Raw genomic sequence first — 19,593 nt, forward strand, 5'->3', positions numbered from 1 at the left:
TCACGTACATATCTTATTTATATTGCTATCTGTCTCCCCCTCTAGACTGTAAGCTCACTGTGGGCAGGGGATGTGTCTGTTCTATTGATGTGTTATGCTCTCTCAAGCACTTAATACAGTACTCTGCACACCCTATGTGCTCAATAAATACAACTGGCTGACTCACCTACCAGTCTTGCTTTCATTAGCCTCATCAGCAGAGATAAATGGACCCAAGCAAACATTTGTGTCCTAGGCCTTCCTGGTGCCCAGGTCGCGCAGGTCGTGTGACAGCGGCGGAAGGTCACGACCTCTGCTTTCTGTCAGGACCCCAGGAGGAGAGAGAACTCGGTTCAATCTCTAGACAGAACATCCCAACAGACCAAGAGAAACAACTCGACAAACTTCCCAGACAAAGATGAGCAACAATGTCGACTTTCGCTGTACATATCTAGAGTTTATTTTAAAACTTCATGGAGCATGGACATTTCTTCACCTTCCTCTGGGACATTGCACTTAAGTTTCAAAACAGAGAAAATAGAACCCAATGCTTTTACTCAACACTTTTGTTTTTGGGTTACAAAAAAAAAAAATCAACATTTCACAGTCACAAAGCATGAAAATACAGTGGTCTGAAATCCAATTCAGACTGGTTCTTCTTGCTGTTTCTGGTATGGGAATGGGACAGATGAAATTCTAGATTCTCCCTTGAGATATCACAACAGCTCTAGGCTGCCCTGGGTCACCAGGAGAACACAGAGAAGATGGAAGCTAATGTAGTTTTGGGGGGACTGAGCAGCGTGGGGAAAGAAAGGAAAAAAAGAAAGGGAAGAAAGGGAAGAAAGGAAAGAAAGGAAGAAAATAAAAAGAACAGAAAAAGTAAAGAGAGAGAGAAAGAGGAGGAGAAGAAGAAAGGAGCAAGGGACAAAATAAACCCATCACTCTGGGTACTCATGGCAGAGGGCTGCAAGCTCTTTCTCCTTCAAAACCCTCCCAGGTTCAGCATGTGTCCCACACTGCTTGGTTGGGGCCTAGAGCGCAGCTACGTGGACATATATCTTAAAGACAAAGAGGAAAAAATAAAGCTCCTTGCACACGAACAGCATGAAGGGCACCAGCCCCGTTGGCATTCATATCTGCTACACAGCCAAAGTGTTGGTGCGATAGGAAAGTCTGGCTACTGGCACTGTGCCCTGTAAAGCCCCAGCGTCCGCACCCTATAATGGCAACCGAAACCACCCCAAGACTTGTTCAGCTACAAGAACTCCTGCTTGGGGGAATCATGAAACTACAGGAAGATGGGCAGCTTCTGGAGGTGCCCGCATCCCTACCCCCTGCATATTCACCAAGATGGCCCGAGGCTCCCCTGACTCGGGGAAGTCTCCCCGGCTACTATCAAGTTGGTTCAATGGAAAAGCAAAGCTCCTCTTGTCTGCCAGGCCCTCAAGGATGCTTTTCTTGAAAATGAAGTCTCATAAGGTCTAGGTTTCTGGGGGAGAAAGCAGAAGCAGGGCACACTGGGCAGCTAGGTCGACACAAGCCTGTCTTGCCGGGTGGCAAAAAAACCCACCGACTCGGCATGTCTAACTGCAGGCCTCTGGTGGGCCAAGCTGCCCGAGGACTCACAGAGACGAAAGCAGCAGGGACCAACCGACAGACCGACCGGCCTCACCCCCTGACCCCGGAGGCAAGGGCTATCTGACTGTTGGGTGGACGGAGAGCTTCGCGATTTGGGGACTCAACAGCGGGAAGTGCGGAAGTGAACACATGCACACCATGGATCCCTGAATCAGAACCAGCCTCTAGACAGAACGGGAGAAAATCACTGCACTGGGCAGGACGAGCTGGCCCTCATTTGGTCAGAGGACCATTCTTCTAACTCAAGTAGTGTCAGAGAGGTGCGTCAGGTTGTCTGCCCATCTGATGATTTGGAGTGTGATAAGGAAAGTTGGGGTGGGGAGAAATCTACTTACAAAACAAAAACAACCAAAAAACAAAACCCAGAACAATTCAACTTCTTGACTGGGAAATCTACAGACGAGAAATTTTGGCTTCAAAGTCAGAGCCACACAATGTCCCTGGGTAGAAACGAGTCCTTTGCAGAATTCTGAGTGCCCCTGACCTTTGCCCTCTGTGGGGAGGGGTCAGCTGGCCCTCCCATCTGCGAGCCCCAGGGACTCCCTGAGGGTGAGGTGGGTTGGGGGGGGTGGAGGGCAGCAGCCCCCGTGCGCGGTGCCCTGCTCGGGCTGTGGGCTGGGAAGAGCCAGGGGGGCCACTGGCTGATGCTCACTTTCTTGCGCTGCAATTCTTAACTACAGCTGACCATGCCACACTGCCCCACCCACCACCATCCTCCAACCCAAATCTGTCCTCCCAAATCCTGCCAACGCAACCCCTTCCTCCGAGAGGTGGCCCCTAGGACAACATTTGGCCTCGAGAGGAGTTAGAAGCTGGCTGCAGCTCGGAGCAGGCCACATTCACTCATGGGATGGTGGCTGCTGAAAGACCGGTGCCTTGGGGGTTGTCGGAGTTCCTCCCTGTTCCTGCTCACGTGCTGGAGGGTCACTGGTTGGGAGATAGACACGTCCATGTGGCCCAGGATTCAGAGCTGGGCCCAGGAGGAAAAGCTGCGCCTAAGCAGGGAGGCAGGCGAAAACCATTGCTCACCCCCAAGCCCAGCGGCCTCCATGGAGGCTCAGCAGGCCGGGCGCCGGGGCCGCCTCTCTCCCAAGCCTGAGAGAAGACGGAAACACAATCATTCGAGGACGCCTTTGGAGCCGCTGGAAGGGGAGGCGGCGTGGCCTTCTGGGCGGAGGGGCTTCATCCCCTCGCACGCTACCCATGGCTCTGGGCCAGGACTGGCAAAATGCTGTCTGGGTGCCATTCTTTTCCCTGGCACTAGCCATTTCTTGTAGACCCCAGGGAGCCAGCTCAGCCAAGCCCTCGCCACCCTGGCTCAGGTTCAGGCTGCAAGCAGAGGTTCCCGAGGGGCACAGCGCTGGGCTGATGGGTTGGCACAAGTCCCTACCCTGCGAGAAAGCAGTGCCCCCAACCGCCTCCCACATGGAAATGTCTCCTGTCCTCCTCTGACTTGCCTCCTTCCTTCCCCCAGCATCACCGCCAAAGTGGCTCCAAATCTCCCATAACGCAGGAAGATGGGGCCAAGGGGCAACCCGGAGCCTGGCTTCCCTCCCGCCGGTCCTGGGAAGCACAGCTGTGGACCCTGTAGCAGGCAGGATGGATTCTGAGTCTCGCTGCCCCGGGAGGAGGCCAGGCCGAGGTAAGAGGGGACAGGGCAGCTTCTACGGCTCTGTGGGGCTACTGCACGGAAGGCTGCGGCGTGGGCTGTGGGGACGCTGGAACTCTCCACCTAGCCTGAGGGGAGAGTCCGACAGGGAGCCAGTACATGGGGCTGCCCTGAGTCTCTCACAATGAGGACAGATGATGTTTGATGGGATTCAGTGATTTCCACTGGGGTTGAGGGGACAGAGGGGACAGCCTGGGGCCTCACACTCGATGCGACAAAAACAAAGTGAGCAGGGAGGAATGTGTCACCCAGAGAGAAAATTTCCTTCTGTCTCAGAGATGGGGGTCAGTAACGCTGAGGGTGGCCACCACAGAAGACCCCGTCACCAGGAGCCCCTGGCACTGAGGGACCCCGGGGCCGAGCGCCCTGCGCTATGCGGTCCCCCGGGACTGGGAGCTCCCGTCACTGAGGACCCCAGCCACGGAGGAGCCTCTCAGGGTGGCTGCCATGGCGGAGAACCTTGGGATGGTTCTCCGCCTACTTGTCCCTCAGCAAGAGTCACAGAGACCCAGGCCCGCTGGCGGGTAGGGAAAGCGGGAATAGAGAGAACACCCCCCCCCCCCCCAACCGCCGTCACTTCCCGTGCTCCGCTTGGGACCTGGATCCCTCTGCAGGTGCCTCGCCTGGAGGCCCGCAGAGAAGCCGAATCAAGGTCCGGGCCTGTCCTCCCATCAAACGTGGCTTCTCCAGCTTCTCTGAAACCAAACGGTCACATGTCAGGCCTGGAAAGTGCCACGGGAGCTGGCGGAGACACCAATGTGCCGTAGCAGCCTCTGCCCTTTGCCGTGCAGGGCTTGGGCCCCGGGACCAGAAGGGGTGTGGCGGCGGGACCCGGGGCGAGGCAGCGGTGGCATGAGGGGACGCCTTGAAGCCCGAAGCCTGCGTACGTAGGGCGGTTAGGCATCCGCTCCGCATCCAGGCCCGTTGACCAAGTTTCACCGGCCCTTGGGCCCCGGTCAGCAACCCCACTCCCGAAAGCCGCCCCCTCGCTCCCCCGGTCTTTGCCGCCCCAGGGCCCGCCAGCGCCGCCCTCAGGACAGCTTGTTTCCGTGCAGCAGAGGGATGACGTAGACGGAGATGTCATCCCCGGACCCCAGTCTGTCGCTGGATATCCGCCAGCCTCGGTCCTTCAGCACGCCCCGGGCTCGCATGACCAAGTCCTGGGCCGCCAAGGTGTACCTGCCGGGGGGAGAGAAGGAGGAGGAGGAAGAGGAGGGTCAAGGTCAGGGTCAGTCCAGCTGGGCCTGCGGCGAGGAAGAGGGCTAGAGAACATGGCAGGGAACGCGTCTGCCAACTCTGTTGTATAGTACTGTCCCAGACCTTTAGTACAGTGCTCTACATAAAGTACGTGTCCCATAAATACCACTAATTGAGGGCAGCAGGGATTTATGCCACTGAAATTCCTGGATCTCAACAGCCAGGGTTGAAGAGCTTCTGGGTAAAATAAAAAAGAAATCAGAAAATGCCCATCCACTCTGCTCACTTCCCTCCCTCTGCTATTCTCCCGACTTTCCTCCCCGACCCGCCACTCGCCGGCTTCTCACAGAGAAAATCAAAAATGAAAATTACGATTCCCCCATCAGCTGTGTGTCAAAACAAAATGGGGGCCAGAGGGGCGAAGAATGGGATTTGTGGGGAGGGGGAAGTGAGTCGCTTCTGTTTAGGGCCAGAGTCCAACCTGAAAGTATGAAAGCTACAGCCCAAAATGAGGAAGCAGAGCTGACAAAGGCAGAGGTGGGGAAGAAAAGCCAACCCCCACCGCTCCCGCTGACCCAGAGAGGCAGTGGGGTGAAGCTTCTGGGTCGATGGTAGCCCTGAGCCACAGAAGTCTATTACCGGACACCGCCCCTATTCACCAATGCCGGGATACTTGACTTTCAACCTCTCGAGCACTGGAGGACAGCTCAACTAGCTTGAAGGCATCCACTTCCTCCCTCATGAAGAGTCTTGATGGAATGTAACCTTTGTGTCTGGAGAACATGTTTTTTCTCCTGTGACTGCGGCTCCGGGAGCTGGGAGGCAGCGGGCCGTGGGGTGTGACGGCCGTGGGACTGGCTGGGCCTTGGCGTTCTCCTCACGGAAAGGCCGGGGGGGTCGGCAGCAGGAGGCAGGAAAGTGTCGGAGCGGAGGCGGTTTCAGGGAATATTCACTCGGTGGGGGAGGGGCTGGGAGAAAGCCTTCCTCCCCAAGGAGGGATTCCGTGGAGAGCACTGTGGACTATCGCTCAGGGGTTGGGGCTCGGGGCTAGAGAACAAGGCCAAGAGCTTGCTCGGGCCTGTCAGCCCCACCAATCCCCCAGGGTCAGTGGGCTATTCGGAAGGGGTGGGGGGCAGCAGACTGGCTCCTCAGCCAATAAGGTGAAAAGTTCCAGGCCCATCGTCACTGGGGGGGTGGAGCTCAGCTGAGCTAAAGGAACCGAGTCAGTTTTGAGGATGGGGGTGAACAGACACATTCCCTGCCCTCTAGACTGCAAGCTCGTTGTGGGAATGTGTCTGTTTATTGCTCTACTGTACTCTCCCAAGCGCTTAGTATAGTTCTCTGAACACAGTAAGCGCTTAATAAATACAGTTAACTGCTGCTGTTGTCTGGGCCCCCAGGTCTGAGAACCGGTGGGCCAGCAATGTGCAGGAGGGGGGAGGATAGTGCACCTTCTGTGTCCAGGAAAGCCCTGGGGTTACCTGGTTGGGAGCTGCTTTGCCTGTGGGTGATATCGAGTAACGCCTGTCCAGCTCTTGTATCTAGGCAGATCTCTGAGACAGCACAGGGCCAAACTGCATGGGCCGATGGGAATCTGGCCTTTGCTCCGACCGTCTCTGACGTCGGGGCTCGGAAATGTGACCTCGTGCACTTAGGCTCTAGGCTTCGCTGTGGGTCTCGATCAGCTCTCCCCCTCTTGCCTTAGAGCTCGCTCCTCTTTCACTACAACCCAGCCCACTCACTTTGTTTCTCAAAGTTTCTCAAATGCCACCCTACTCACTGTATCTCAAGCTTGCCTATCTTACTGCCGACCCTTTGACCATGTCCTCCCTCTCTCTGACCTAACCCTCCCTCCCCCTTCATATCCGACAGAACCCCACTCTCCCTACCTCCGAAACATTATTAAAATCTCTTCCCCTGCAAGAGGGCTTCCCTGACCAAGCCCTCATTTCCCCTAGTCCCATTCCCTTCTCCTGTATTTACCTAGGCACTGGATCTATACCCTCTCAAGCACTTTTCACCCCACCCTCAGGCTCACAGCTGTTCCAAACAGCTCTTCCACTCTGCCATTTCCCCCAGTCTGTAGTTTTATTTTACTGCCTATCTCCCCTACTACATCATAAGTTCTTTGTGGACAGGGATCGGGTCTACCACCTCAGTCTCTAGACTGTACACTTCTCACGGGCAGGGAACGTGTCTACCAATTCTGTTGAACTGTACTCTCCCAGAGGGTCAGTACAGTGATCTGCACAAGGTGAGCACTCCTTAAATACCATTGACTGACTTTGTGTTACTCATCAAATCCCAATTCTGATCTTGGCCGTTTGGGAGTTTGGTTCAGTCATGTCGCAGGGAGCAACACAGAGGTTTCAGTAAGATTCTGGCTGGAGTTCTCATTACCATATTTTCTCTTCGTGGCCTTAAATACAGGCAGGCTGATATTAGTTCCTTTAGGGCTACAAAGCAAAGTGGTCCCAGATTCAATCCAATGAGAAAAAAACTGGGCTGGATTCAAACGCTCAGTGCCGCTGGACTTTAAATGGGGGTCTTCCCGTGCTGAAACCTAAACCAGGAAACGGCCACATGAGTCCATCTCCCTGAGTGGACATGCCTGCTCCGGGAGCAAACAGGTCAGCCTGGCAGACAGCAATCAGAGAAACGGTGGCAGGAAGACTGTGGGGAGCAAAAGCAGCCCCACAGCATGGGGCGATATTTCCTAGCTCACGCCCTATCCACATCCAGGGAAAATCTCACCACACATAGGGTTGCATTTGAACCCAAAGACCAACTGGTTCATTCAGATGGGCATTTCTTGGGCACCCACTGCTATTTCAACCACCTGTTGCCTTCTATTCCTCTCCCTGAAGGGCTCACACTTGGCCCAATAACTCCCCATGGTCTGGGAACATGCCCACGTTCAGAGTTCGGTGGGGCTGGTTGCCCTTTGCCGATTCATGGACTGATCTTTCCTGGCCAATCGAGGGGGGAATGACTTCGGCTCAGGTGCATCCATGAGAAAGGTGGCTTTCCCCTGCCCCTGGCCTGGAGTCTTGGAGTGTTGGTGGTGCCTGACAGGAGGAAAGCAGGACTCTAGATGGGCCCATGATATTCCAGAAGCCAGAAAAATTTGCCCCTTCGGAAGCAATCCAAGATGGTGACAGGAGCTAGAACGGCCCTGACGCAGAGCTAACGCCTTCCCGCTGGTTCCGCCTAGCCCTTTCTCAGTGGAAGACGCCTCCCTGGACACCCGTGGGTCGTGCCCTATGGGGCCCTACCTCCTCACTGCTGGACTCCTGCACACAGCGGAGTTGGGACTGCCAACCAAGCCATGGTTGCCTATGGCCGTAGCTGAAAACTGCCGCCAGCTCTCCCGTCACCTCTGGCTCCAGAGAGACGTGTTTGCACGGGGAAGCATCCTCCACTTGGCACCCCGGTCTTCTCTTCAACCCTGGGTCCCTCTTTCCTCTTCCCTCAGTGCTGGAAAAGCCCCTTTCTCCTTTAAGCCAAAGCAGGGCCATTCCAACATTACAAAAGCTAGGCCTTTTCCATACTAATGATGCTATTTATTAAATGCTTACTATTTAGCCAAGCCCCGAATGGATGGATAGGTGATAATTAGATAGGTAATAATTAGTTGATTCCCCAAGGGGCTCACTAACGAAGAGGTAGGAAAAGCAGTTATTCTGTCCCCATTTTACAGATGAGGAAACTGAGGGCCAGAGAAGTTAAGAGACACCCATCCAAAGCCCCACCACACACCCCTGGCAGAGCTGGGACTAAAATCGGGTCTCCTGATCCCACTCTCCCCGACCAGTCTCTTCACTCCCTCACTGCCTCCCCCACAGTTGCCCTCCTAGGGTGGAGAGTCCAGGCCGAGCACTGCCCGACCCGGTGACTCAGCTTCAGGGGCTTCAAGTGTTCTGCTGTGGCAAGGGGCTACAGAAGCCCCAGAGGCAGAGAAGGGGTCAGCAGACCTCCATTTCCCTTCCTGGAATGTTAATGAACAGGCTGCAAAAATGGGAAACATTATGGGGGAAAAACAAACTCCTTTCGCTTATAGGGCAGGTGCTTTGGAACACCATCTGGTTCTGCCGGCAATTAGTTGAGTGAACTCCCTAGAAGTGTTTAATAAAGGAGCTGCAATCCTTTTGCCAAAATCAATTTCACGTTATCAATCACTCTAGGTTATTGAAAACCTGGATGGCTGGTCAGTTTAGCATATTACTTAGCTATGATTTAGCATAGGGCCGGGGGGAGGTAGGAAGAGGGAGGAAGGAGGCGGTGAGGGTGTCCGGAGGGAGGGTTGGGTGTGTGCGAATGTGGTGGGCATGTGTGTAAGGGGGGTGTTTGTGTATGTCGGGGGTGTGGATGTGTGACTTCTGGGGTGTGGGCATGTATAGGTATGTTGGGGTACTAGTGAGAGGTGTGTGTGTGTGTATGTATGTGTGTGTGTGTGTTGCATGTGTATAGAAGGTGTGGATACAGTATTTGGATTGGACAACTTTTGGAGGTACTTTGTGTGAAAAAAGAATAGCAAAGATACACATAGGATTCTGTATATTGGCCACTGGCCACACGTAGAGAAAGGCTGCTCCCTTGTTGGGGGACCTAAGCAGGAGGGGGATCTCTGGGCTGTCCAGGCTGGTGACCTCAAGTCCTTCCGTTGGCCCGTCCATCCATCTGCACAGCACTGTACTAAGCACTTGGGAGAGTACAACAGAGGTGGTAGACACCTGCCCTGACTTCAAGGGGCTTTTCCATCCATGCAAGTGGGCAATAGGTAGATTGGGTTTTAGTATGTGGGATTTTGGCTAGTGCACCTCTGGCCTGGGTGTTTACAACAAAAGCCTGAAAGTCCCAAACAGGACATGACTCAATGTCTCCCCGTTCAAGGGTTTTCAGATTGACCCGAAGGAAGGGGAAACCTTCCACTCATTACTGTTTCTGCTGTCTTCTGGCCTCACTTTCACCCCCACTCTTTCCCTCCAGAGATTCCCATTTCAACAGAGCCCTTCCTCCGGGATCCCTCTCCCACATCGCGTCTCTGCCTCTCTTCCCGCTCAGTCCACGGCCAAAGTCCCACAGCGAGACAATGCCCATTGAGTAAATGAGAAAAGCCAACACTTCTGAATCTCCCCAACCTCCGGCAACTCCTGCCTCATGTCTCTTACTTTCGGCATGGGAGGGAATGAGGGGGAGAGAGGGATGTGGAGAGAGAGGGATGTGTAGAGAGAAGGATGGAGGGGTGGGTGGAGAGAGGGGCAACGGAGAAGGAGGGAGAAAGAGAGATAAAGAGGGAGGGGGAGACGGGGGGAGGGAAAAAGAGAGGAGGGGAATGGAGAGAGGGGAAATAAGAGGGAGGTATGGACAGAGGGGGATGGAGGGAGAGAGGGACGGAGGGAAGAAGACAGAGAGGAAGGGAGGGAGATGGAGGGAGGGAGATGGGGAGGAGTGGGGAGGTAGAGGGAAGGGGAGAGGGAAAGGGAGAGGGAAGGAACAAACCTGTGTGGATCATCAGGATCACAGTTGGGCAGAAAGCTGGTGATGGCTCCTGCCACTTCTTCATTGGATAAGACATCCCACAGCCCGTCCGTGGCCAAGATCAGGACATCGTCTGCTCCATGCTCGTATTGCAACAGATTGTACACTCTCACCTGCAACCACAACAACAGGCCACCTTGAAGCCAGTGACCCAGAGTTTTCAGCTCCTGCCTCTTCTTCTCCAAATCAATAAGCCCATCAACTGCCCATTTCACCCCAGTTTAGTTCCACCTGCTCATTCCATTTTCACCCAATTAATCCACGGTATTGAGTGCTTACTCTTTGCAGAGCACTGGATTAAACCTTTGGGAGAATACAATGATAGGAGGTGAACCCTACCCTCAGTGAGCTTACAATCTAATCGGGGAGACAGAAACTGAACTTAATTACACATATGAAAAAGTGATGAGTATAAAGGTGTGCACACGGTGTACTGGATACAGCAAAGGGCCTGGAAGTCAGAAGGTCATGGGTTCTAATCCCGGCTCTGCTACGTGTCTTGCTGAGTCACTTCTCTATGGCTCAGTTATCTCATCTGTAAAATCTATTCTCCATCAACACCCACTCCCTTGGAAAACTCATCCGCTCCCATGGCTTCAACTACCATCTCTACGTGATGATGTCCAAATCTAAATCTCCTGCGGTCCTGTCCTCTCTCCTCCTCTGCAGTCTTACATTTCATCCTCCCTTCAGGACATCTCTACTTGGATGTCCCACTGATACCTCAAACTGAACATGTCCAAAACAGAACACCTCATCTTCCCACCCAAAACCCTGTTGTCCCCGTGACTTACCCATCACTGTAGACAGTATCACCATCCTCCCTGTCTTATACGTCCATAAACCTTGGCATTATCCTTGACACATCTCTCTTTCAAACCACATATTCAATGTGTCAATGAACGCTGTTGATGTTACCTGCACGACAGCAGGTCCTTTCCTCTCCATCCAAACTGCTACCCCGTTACTCCAAGCATTATACTATCCCTCCTTGATTACCTTATTAGTTTCCTTGCTGACCTCCCTGCCTTCTGCCTGTCCCCACTTAAGTCAATATTTCACTCTATGGTCCGGATCATTTCTCTAAATGATGATAATAATGATAATAATATTCATTCATTCGATCGTATTTATTGAGCGCTTACTGTTTGCAAAGCACTGTAAGAAGAGCTTAATAATAACAATAATAATCTTTTTTAGGAGCTTACTATGTGCCAAGCACTGTACTAAGCACTGGGGTAAGCTCGTTGTGGGCAGGGAACATGTCTACCATCTCTGTTGAATTGTACTCTCCTGAGTACTTAGTACTATGTTCTGCATACAGTAAGTGCTCGATAAATATCACTGATGACAATGAGGTAGATACAAGATAATCAGGTCCCACATGGGGCTCACAGTCTAAGTAGGAGGGAGAACAGTTACTGAATCCCCATTCTGCAGATGAGGGAACTGACGCCCAGCGAAGTTAAGTGATTTGTCCAAGGTTACACAGCAGACAAACGGTAGAGTCAGGATTAGAACCCAGGTCCCCTGCCTCCCAAGCCCAGGCTCTTTTAACAGGGCCATGCTACTTCACAAAACCTTTCAGTCCATGTTTTCCCACTCCTCAAGAACCTCTAGTGGTTGCCCTCTGCATCGTTTAGAAACTCCTTACCCTTGGCTTTAAAGCACTCAATCACTTTCCCACTTCTACCTTTCCTCTGTGATTTCCTACTACAACCCAAACCTCACACTTCGCTCTTCTAACACCAACGTACTCATTGTACCTAGATCTCGTCTATCTCACCACTGACCCTTGCCCACGTCCTGTCTCTGGCCTGGAACGCCCTCTCCTTTCATACCCAACAGATGTTCACTGTCCTCACCTTCAAAGCCTCAGTCATATCACAGCTCCTCCAAGAGGCCTTCCTAACAAAACCCTCATTTCTTCTCTCACTCCCTTCTGCATCATCTCGGATCTGCACCTTTTATTCATCCCACCCTCAACCTCACAGCACTTGTGTCCACATCCATACTTTTTTCATTCATTCATTCATTCATTCATTCATTCATTCATTCACTCACTCACTCACTCACTCACTCAATCATATTTATTGAGTGCTTACTGTGTGCAGAACTGTACTAAGTGCTTGGAAACTATCATTCAGCACAAGTAGGGACAAGCCCTGCTCACAATAGACTCACAGTTTAGAAGGGGGGGGATAGACATCAAAACAAGTAAACAGGCATTGACAGCATCAGTATAAATAGAATTATAGATATATATACACATCATTAACAAAAATAAATAGGATTACAAATATGTACATATATATACACCCAAGTGCTATGGGGTAGGGAAGGGGGGTAGAGGAAAAGCGAGTAGAGGACCAGTCCAGGAAGGCTTCCTGGAGGAGGTGAGCTTTCAGTATGGCTTTGAAGAGGGGAAGAGAGCTAGTTTGGTGGATATGAGGAGGGAGGGCATTCCAGGTCAGAGGTAAGACGTGGCCCAGGGTTCGATGGCTGGACAGGTGGGAACGAGGCCCAGTGAGGAGGTTAGCGGCAAAGGAGTGGAGTGTGTGGGCTGGAGAAGGAGAGAAGGGAGGTGAGGTAGGAGGGCCAAGATGATGGAGAGCTTTGAAGCCAACAGTGAGGAGTTTTTGCTTGCTAAGGAGGTTTATTAATATATTAATCTCTGTCTTCCCTTCTAGACTGTAAGCCCCTTATGAGCAGGGAACGTGTACTGACTCTCTTATGGTGTATTCTCCCAAACACTTAGTACACTGCTCTGCACATAGTAAGTGCTCAATAAATACGATTGATTTTGATCAATAAATATTACTACTATTGCTTCTACTTACCAAATGGCTACATTTAGTGTCTGTGTCCCCCTTTAGAAGGAAAACTCCTCGAGGGCAGAGGCTAGGTTTTTCAATTCTACTGGACTCTCCCAAGTGTCTAGTTCAGTGCTTTTCAGACAGTAGGTATTTAATAATTACTCCTGAATTGAGATGAGATTATGTGTCACCTCAGGTTTCATTGAAGTTTACATGGCTGAAGCATTAGCTTTGTTCGTTAGATAATCCTCTTCCCCCAGTCTATTTAAGCTAAGCCTTCTAGCTAACATATTAGACCTTCCTTTCTCCTTGTTAGCTAACAGGAAGTCCAAGCTTGTAAAAAGAATAAGCCCACAAGGCCCTCTTGGGAGCACAGCATTCCAATCTCCTTAACACATACGGATGTGAAATTCTTATCCCCTGACCCCCAGCTGGGGGAAGCCGAGGCTGACCATGGCTGTAGAATTTACCACACCGCGCTGTGCAGTCAAAGATTTTATCAATACCTGGTGGATAAAGCCTGGGTTTTCCTTAACACATACGGATGTGAAATTCTTATCGCCTGACCCCCAGCTGGGGGAAGCCGAGGCTGACCATGGCTGTAGAATTTACCACACCGCGCTGTGCAGTCAAAGATTTTATCAATACCTGGTGGATAAAGCCTGGGTTTGGGGGTCAGAAGGACCTGGGCTCTAATCCGGGCTCCTCCACTTGTCTGCTCTGTGACCTCGGGCAAATCACTTAACTTCTCTGTGCCTCAGATACCTCAACTGTAAAATGGGGATGAAGACTGTGAGCCCCACGTGGGATAACCTGATAACCTTGTATCTTCCCCAGTGCTTAAAACAGTGCTTGGCACTGCAAAAGTAAGTGCTTAACAAATTCCATTATCATCATCTGTAAAATGGGGATTAAGACTGTAAACCCCAATTAAGGGCATGGACTATGTCCAACCTGAGAAGCTTGTTCAGGCATGAGGATAGTGCCTGGCAAATAGTAAGTACTTAAATCCCATTTTTTAAAAAAAACAAAAGCAACAAAAACCAGTGTAGTATAGTGAATAGAGTACAGGCCTAGAAGCCAGAGGACCTGAGTTCTAATGCCGATTCTACTGCTTGCCTGTTGTGTGACCTGGGGCACGTCATTTCACGTCTCTGTGCTGCAATTTCTTCATCTTTAAAATAGGGATTCAATATCTGATCTCCCTGCTATCTAGACTGTGAGCCTCATATGGGACAGGGATTGTGCCTGACCTGATTACCCTGTATCTACCCCAGTGCTTAGTACAGTGCTTCATGTGTAGTAAGAGTTTAACGAATGCCACAATCATCATCATTATTATTATTAACATTCTTCCATGAGGACAGTTTCATGGTTGCCCTCCTTGATGTTGGATCAGCAGGCCTAGTAGATAACGGCGTGGCTCAGTGGAAAGAACCTGGGCTTCGGAGTCAGAGGTCAGGGGTTCGAATCCCAGCTCTGCCACTTGTCAGCTGTGTGACTGTGGGCAAGTCACTTCACTTCTTTGGGCCTCAGTTCCCTCATCTGTAAAATGGGGATTAACAGTGAGCCTCACGTGGGACAACCTGATTCCCCTGTATCTCCCCCAGCGCTTAGAACAGTGCTCTGCACATAGTAAGCACTTAACACATACCAACATTATTGAGGAGCAGCGTGGCTCAGTGGAAAGAGCATGCAATTTGGAGTCAGAGGTCATGAGTTCGAATCCCAGCTCTGCCACTTGTCAGCTGTGTGACTGTGGGCAAGTCACTTAACTTCTCTGGGCCTCAGTTACCTCATCTGTAAAATGGGGATTAAGACTGTGAGCCCCACGTGGGACAACCTGATTCCTCTGTATCTACCCCAGCGCTTAGAACAGTGCTTGGCACATAGTAAGCGCTTAACAAATACCAACTTGGAGAAGCAGCGTGGCTCAGTGAAAAGAGCGTGGGTTTCGGAATCAGAGGTCATGGCTTCGACTCCCGGCTCTGCCACTTGTCAGCTGTGTGACTGTCGGCAAGTCACTTAACTTCTCTGTGCCTCAGTTACCTCATCTGTAAAATGGGGATTATCTGTGAGCCTCACGTGGGACAAACTGATTACCCTGTATCTGCCCCAGCGCTTAGAACAGTGCTCTGCACATAGTAAGCGCTTAACAAATACCATCATTATTATTATTATTATTATAAAGCATGGGTCTGGAAGTCAGAAGGATCTGGATCATATTTACTGGGGATGTACTGTGTGCAGAGCACTGTAGTAAGCACTTGGGAGAGTACAATATAACAGTAAAATAGACACATTCCCTGCCCATAACAAACTTACAGTCTACTCCCTTTTTGTTCCACTATAATTCATTTTCCGCCTTCTTTCCTCCACTGACACTGCTCTCTCCAAGGTCCCATTGATCTGTTTCTCGGCAAATCTCACAGTCTTTCCTCTATCCTAATTCTCCCCAATCGTTCATTTCTGCCTTGGACCCTGGCTTTTTCCTTTCTCCTGAAAGCACTAGCTAACCTTAGTTTCACTGACACTACCCTCTTTTGGTTCTCCCCCTAATGCTCTGGCTGCTCTTTCTCGGTCTCTTTGGCCAGTTCCTAATCAGGGGAGGTCTCCAGGCCCTTTGCTTCCTTGCCTCTCTGGCTGCTGATCTCTTCCTGAGCCCTCCCCCTTGCCCGAAACTCCCCTTCCAATTCAACAGAGCACTACTCCCCACTAGACTGTAAACTGGCTGTGTGGAGTGAATGTGTCTTCCAATTCTTACACTGTACCCTCCCAAGCACTTAGTGGAGTGCTCTATACCCAGTTAGTGCTCAAAGATCACTGGTTGATAATTTCTCAATCAGTGGTCTTAATGAGCACTTACCGGATGCAGAGCACTGTACTGAGCGCTTGGGAAAATACAATACTATAGATTTGGTAGAGGCATCTCCCCTGCTTTTATCCCCACTCCCCTACTGCTTCTCCTGCAATTCAGCATCACTTAAGCACTTAATCAATGGTCTTTATTGAGCGCTTACTATGTGCAGAGCACTGTACTAAGCGCTTGGGAGAACACAACAGGATTAGCGGGCATTTTCCTTGCCCAAAATGAGCTTTAACACTCACCGCCTTCCAAAACCATTTGATAGATATCCTTTGCACGCTATTAAAACTCAGTCACACATTTTCTTTTCCTTCTCCCTCCTCTCTATGATTTCTATTAATGCCTATCTCCCCTGGTGGAGTGTAAACTCCATAAGGGCAGGGTTCAGCCTCGTGAAGATAATAATAATAATAATAATGTTGGTATTTGTTAAACGCTTACTATGTGCCAAGCACTGTTTTAAGCACTGGGGTAGATACAAGGTAATCAGGCTGTCCCATGTGGGGCTCACAGTCTTCATCCCCATTTTACAGATGGGGTAACTGAGACACAGAGAAGTTCAGTGACTTGCCCAAGGTCACACAGCTGACAGGTGGCAGAGCCGGGATTAGAATCCATGACCTCTGATTCCCAAGCCCGTGCTCTTTCCACTAAGCGACTCTGCTTCTGTGTGAGGGCAGACGCTAAAATAAATTAGAGGTAGGAAGAGGTAAAAGTGTAAATGATTTAATGTCTGTCTCCTGCTCTAGACTCTAAGCTGACTGTACTATAGAAAAGCAGTGTGGCTCAGTGGAAAGAGCCCGGGCTTGGGAGGCAGAGGTCATGGGTTCGAATCCAGGCTATGCCACTTGTCAGCTGTGACTTTGGGCAAGTCACTTAACTTCTCTGTGCCTCAGTTACCTCATCTGCAAAATGGGGATGAAGACTGTGAGCCTCACGTGGGACAACCTGATGACCCTGTATCTACCCCAGCGCTTAGAACAGTGCTCTGCACATAATAAGCGCTTAACAAATACCAACATTATTATTATTACTCTCGCAAGTGTTCGGTACAGTGCTATGCATACTGTAAATGCTCAATAACTACCACTGATTACCTGAGTAAAGACCAGGCCATAAGTAATACTAGTCGGGAAAGGAGGTAGGGTGAATAACTAAAAGAAGCAGCACGGCCTAGTGGATACAGCACTGCCCCAACTCTGCCACTTGTCTGTTGTGTGGCCTTGGGCAAGTCACTTACAATAATTTCTCTGTGCCAGTTACCTCATCTGAAAAATGAGGATAAAGACTGTGAGCCCAATGTGAGACAGGGACGCTGTCCAACCTGATAGGCTTGTATTTACCCCGGTGCTTAGTAAAGCGCTTAACAAATACAATCATTATTATTATTATTATTACCTAAGTGCTTAGGGAGTGAGGCTTCAAGTAATGCAATAGAGAAGGACATAAGTGGGGAGATGAGATGGTAAGCTTGTTGTTGGCAGGGAATGTGTCTGTTTATTGTTGTACTGTACTCTCCCAAACGCTTAGTACAGTAATCTACACACAGTAAGCACTCAACAAGTATTACTGACTTGCTGAATGACTGACTGAATGAGAGGTTCAACAGGGAAGGTTTCCTAAAGGAGACTGCATTTTAAATGGAGACGAGATTGTGCCTGTGCAGTCTTGATCTACTACCCACACAATGAGAGTCAGTCAGCCAGTCAATCGTATTTATTGAGCACTTACTTTCATTCATTCTTTCATTCAATCATCTTTATTGAGCGCTTACTGTATGCAGAGCACTGTACAAAGCGCATGGGAGAGTGCAATACAACAATATAACAGACATAACTCCTGCCCATAATGAGCTCTGCTCAGTACCCAGTCCCCTTCATCTCCCATGCCAATTTTTTTTATCTAAAAGAAAGAGTTGAAAGATGAACTTGGTTTAGGGATACTTCCGTGGGCCCTGTAACCATGGCAACTTCTCAGCATACCTCAAAAATACAGGTGGCATTGCAGGTTTCCTCTAGGGCTGGATGCTAACCACAGTATTTACTGAACACCAGAAGCTACATGACATAGTGGATAGAGCACGGGCCTAGGAGCCAGAAGGTCATGGGTTCAAATTCTGGCTTCGCCACTTGCCTGCTGGGTGACTTTGGGCAAACCATTTCACTTCTCTGGGCCTCAATTACCTCATCTGTAAAATGGGGATTGAGACCATGAGCCCCATGTGGGACAGGGACTGCGTCCACCCCGATTTGCTTGTATCCACCCCAGGGCTTACTACAGTGCCTGGCACATACTAAGTGCTTAACAAATACTGCGTGGCTTAGTGTAAAGAGCCCGGGCTTCATTCATTCAATAGTATTTATTGAGCGCTTACTATGTGCAGAGCACTGTACTAAGCGCTTGGAATGTCATTCGGCAACAGATAGAGACAATCCCTGCCCAATGACAGGCTTGGCAGTCAGAGGACATGGGTTATAATCCTGGCTCTGAGGCCTCAGTGACTTCATCTGTAAAATGGGGATTAAAACTGTGAGCCCCATGTGGGACAACCTGATGACCCTGTATCCACCCCAGTGCTTAGAACAGTGCTCGGCACAAAGTAAGCACTTAAATTCCACCAAATACTGTATTTATTATTATTATTAGTTGCCAAGGACGGCGCTAAATGCTGGGGTAGTGCCAGGATAATCCGATGCGATTCGGTCCCTGAAGGGAGGGCAGATATTTTATGCCCTGTTTGACAGGTGAGGAAATTGAGACCCAGAGAGGTTAAGAGAGTTGGCTCAGGTCACAGAGCAGCTCAGTGGAAGAGCTGAGCCTAGAACCTGGGATTTAGAAGCCATGCCAGGCGCAGTCTAGAACTAAGTAGCAGAGACAGAGCTTTAATTGACACTGCTTTCCTTTGCTGACAACTATGGCAGGGTGGGGGACTTCTCAAGAAAGACTGTTTTTTCCCCACCATCCCACAGCTTCAGCTGCACCAGAATTCCCTGAGTGCCAGATGGGGGTAGAGCACCGAGTGAGGAGTTTAGGAGAGCAGAAATGGAGAAAGAAACAATCGCTGCCCTTGGGAAGCTAACTAGGCAAGATGACATCATGATAATGATGGTATTTGTTAAACGCTTACCATGTATCAAGGACTGTTCTAAGTTAGGGGGTAGATACTAGCTAATTAGTTGGAACCAGTCCCTGTCCCACAGGAGACTCACAATCTTAATCCCCATTTTACAGATGAGGTAATTGAAGCTCAGAGAAGTAACGCGAGTTGCCCAAGGTCACTCAGCGGACAAGTGGTGGTGCCGGGATTAGGACCCGGGTTCTTCTGACTCCCAGGCCTGGGCTCTATCCAATAGGCCAAAACTATGGAGGGTAAAGGAGACCGTCTGCAGAACTTTGAGCAGAGATTAGCAAATCCATCTGCCCTTTGGGGTCAACAACAAGCTATTCCCCACAGCTTCGTGTCCGGTGAAACCCAAAGTGGAGCGGTCCGGAAGTGCTCAGGGACAGCTTTGGCCATTCCACAGTCCCAGGGTAGGGGGTAGGGGGTGCCAAGAGAGTGGTGATCCCAGCCCCCAACGTCACCCACGTCACTCCACCAACATCACACTGCACAAGCACTGCAACGGAAGGACTTCACACGTGATATCTGTCTGAAGAGCAATTCTGCACTGCCGCCATGCCCCTCCTGCATCACTGCTATGGACACCTACTCATTCAATAGTATTTACTGAGCGCTTACTGGGTGCAGAGCACTGTACTAAGCGCTTGGAAAGTACAATTCGGCACCAAATAGAGACAAGCCCTACCCAACAATGGGCTCACCCGTCAACCAATAGCCCCGGGACCCCAACTTACACTCCCTTAGGAGATCGTTTCCAGCCCACTGC

At 50.6% G+C, this 19,593-nt stretch overlaps 1 protein-coding gene across 1 annotated transcript in view; it reads right to left on the reverse strand.

The window, feature by feature from the left end:
* Positions 1–415: 415 nt before the first annotated feature.
* The window catches only part of PPM1H (protein phosphatase, Mg2+/Mn2+ dependent 1H), a 258,156-nt gene continuing 238,978 nt past the window's right edge, over positions 416–19,593 (reverse strand). The window contains exons 10-11 of the mRNA XM_029057431.2: positions 9,986–10,137; positions 416–4,465 (exon numbers count right to left, since the gene is read on the reverse strand). Of these exons, the coding sequence (XP_028913264.1) occupies positions 4,318–4,465; positions 9,986–10,137 (300 nt within the window). The 3' untranslated portion in view covers positions 416–4,317. The remainder of the gene's footprint in view (positions 4,466–9,985; positions 10,138–19,593) is intronic.

The sequence above is a fragment of the Ornithorhynchus anatinus genome, chromosome 2 (assembly GCF_004115215.2).
Source record: "Ornithorhynchus anatinus isolate Pmale09 chromosome 2, mOrnAna1.pri.v4, whole genome shotgun sequence".
Lineage (NCBI taxonomy): Eukaryota > Metazoa > Chordata > Mammalia > Monotremata > Ornithorhynchidae > Ornithorhynchus > Ornithorhynchus anatinus.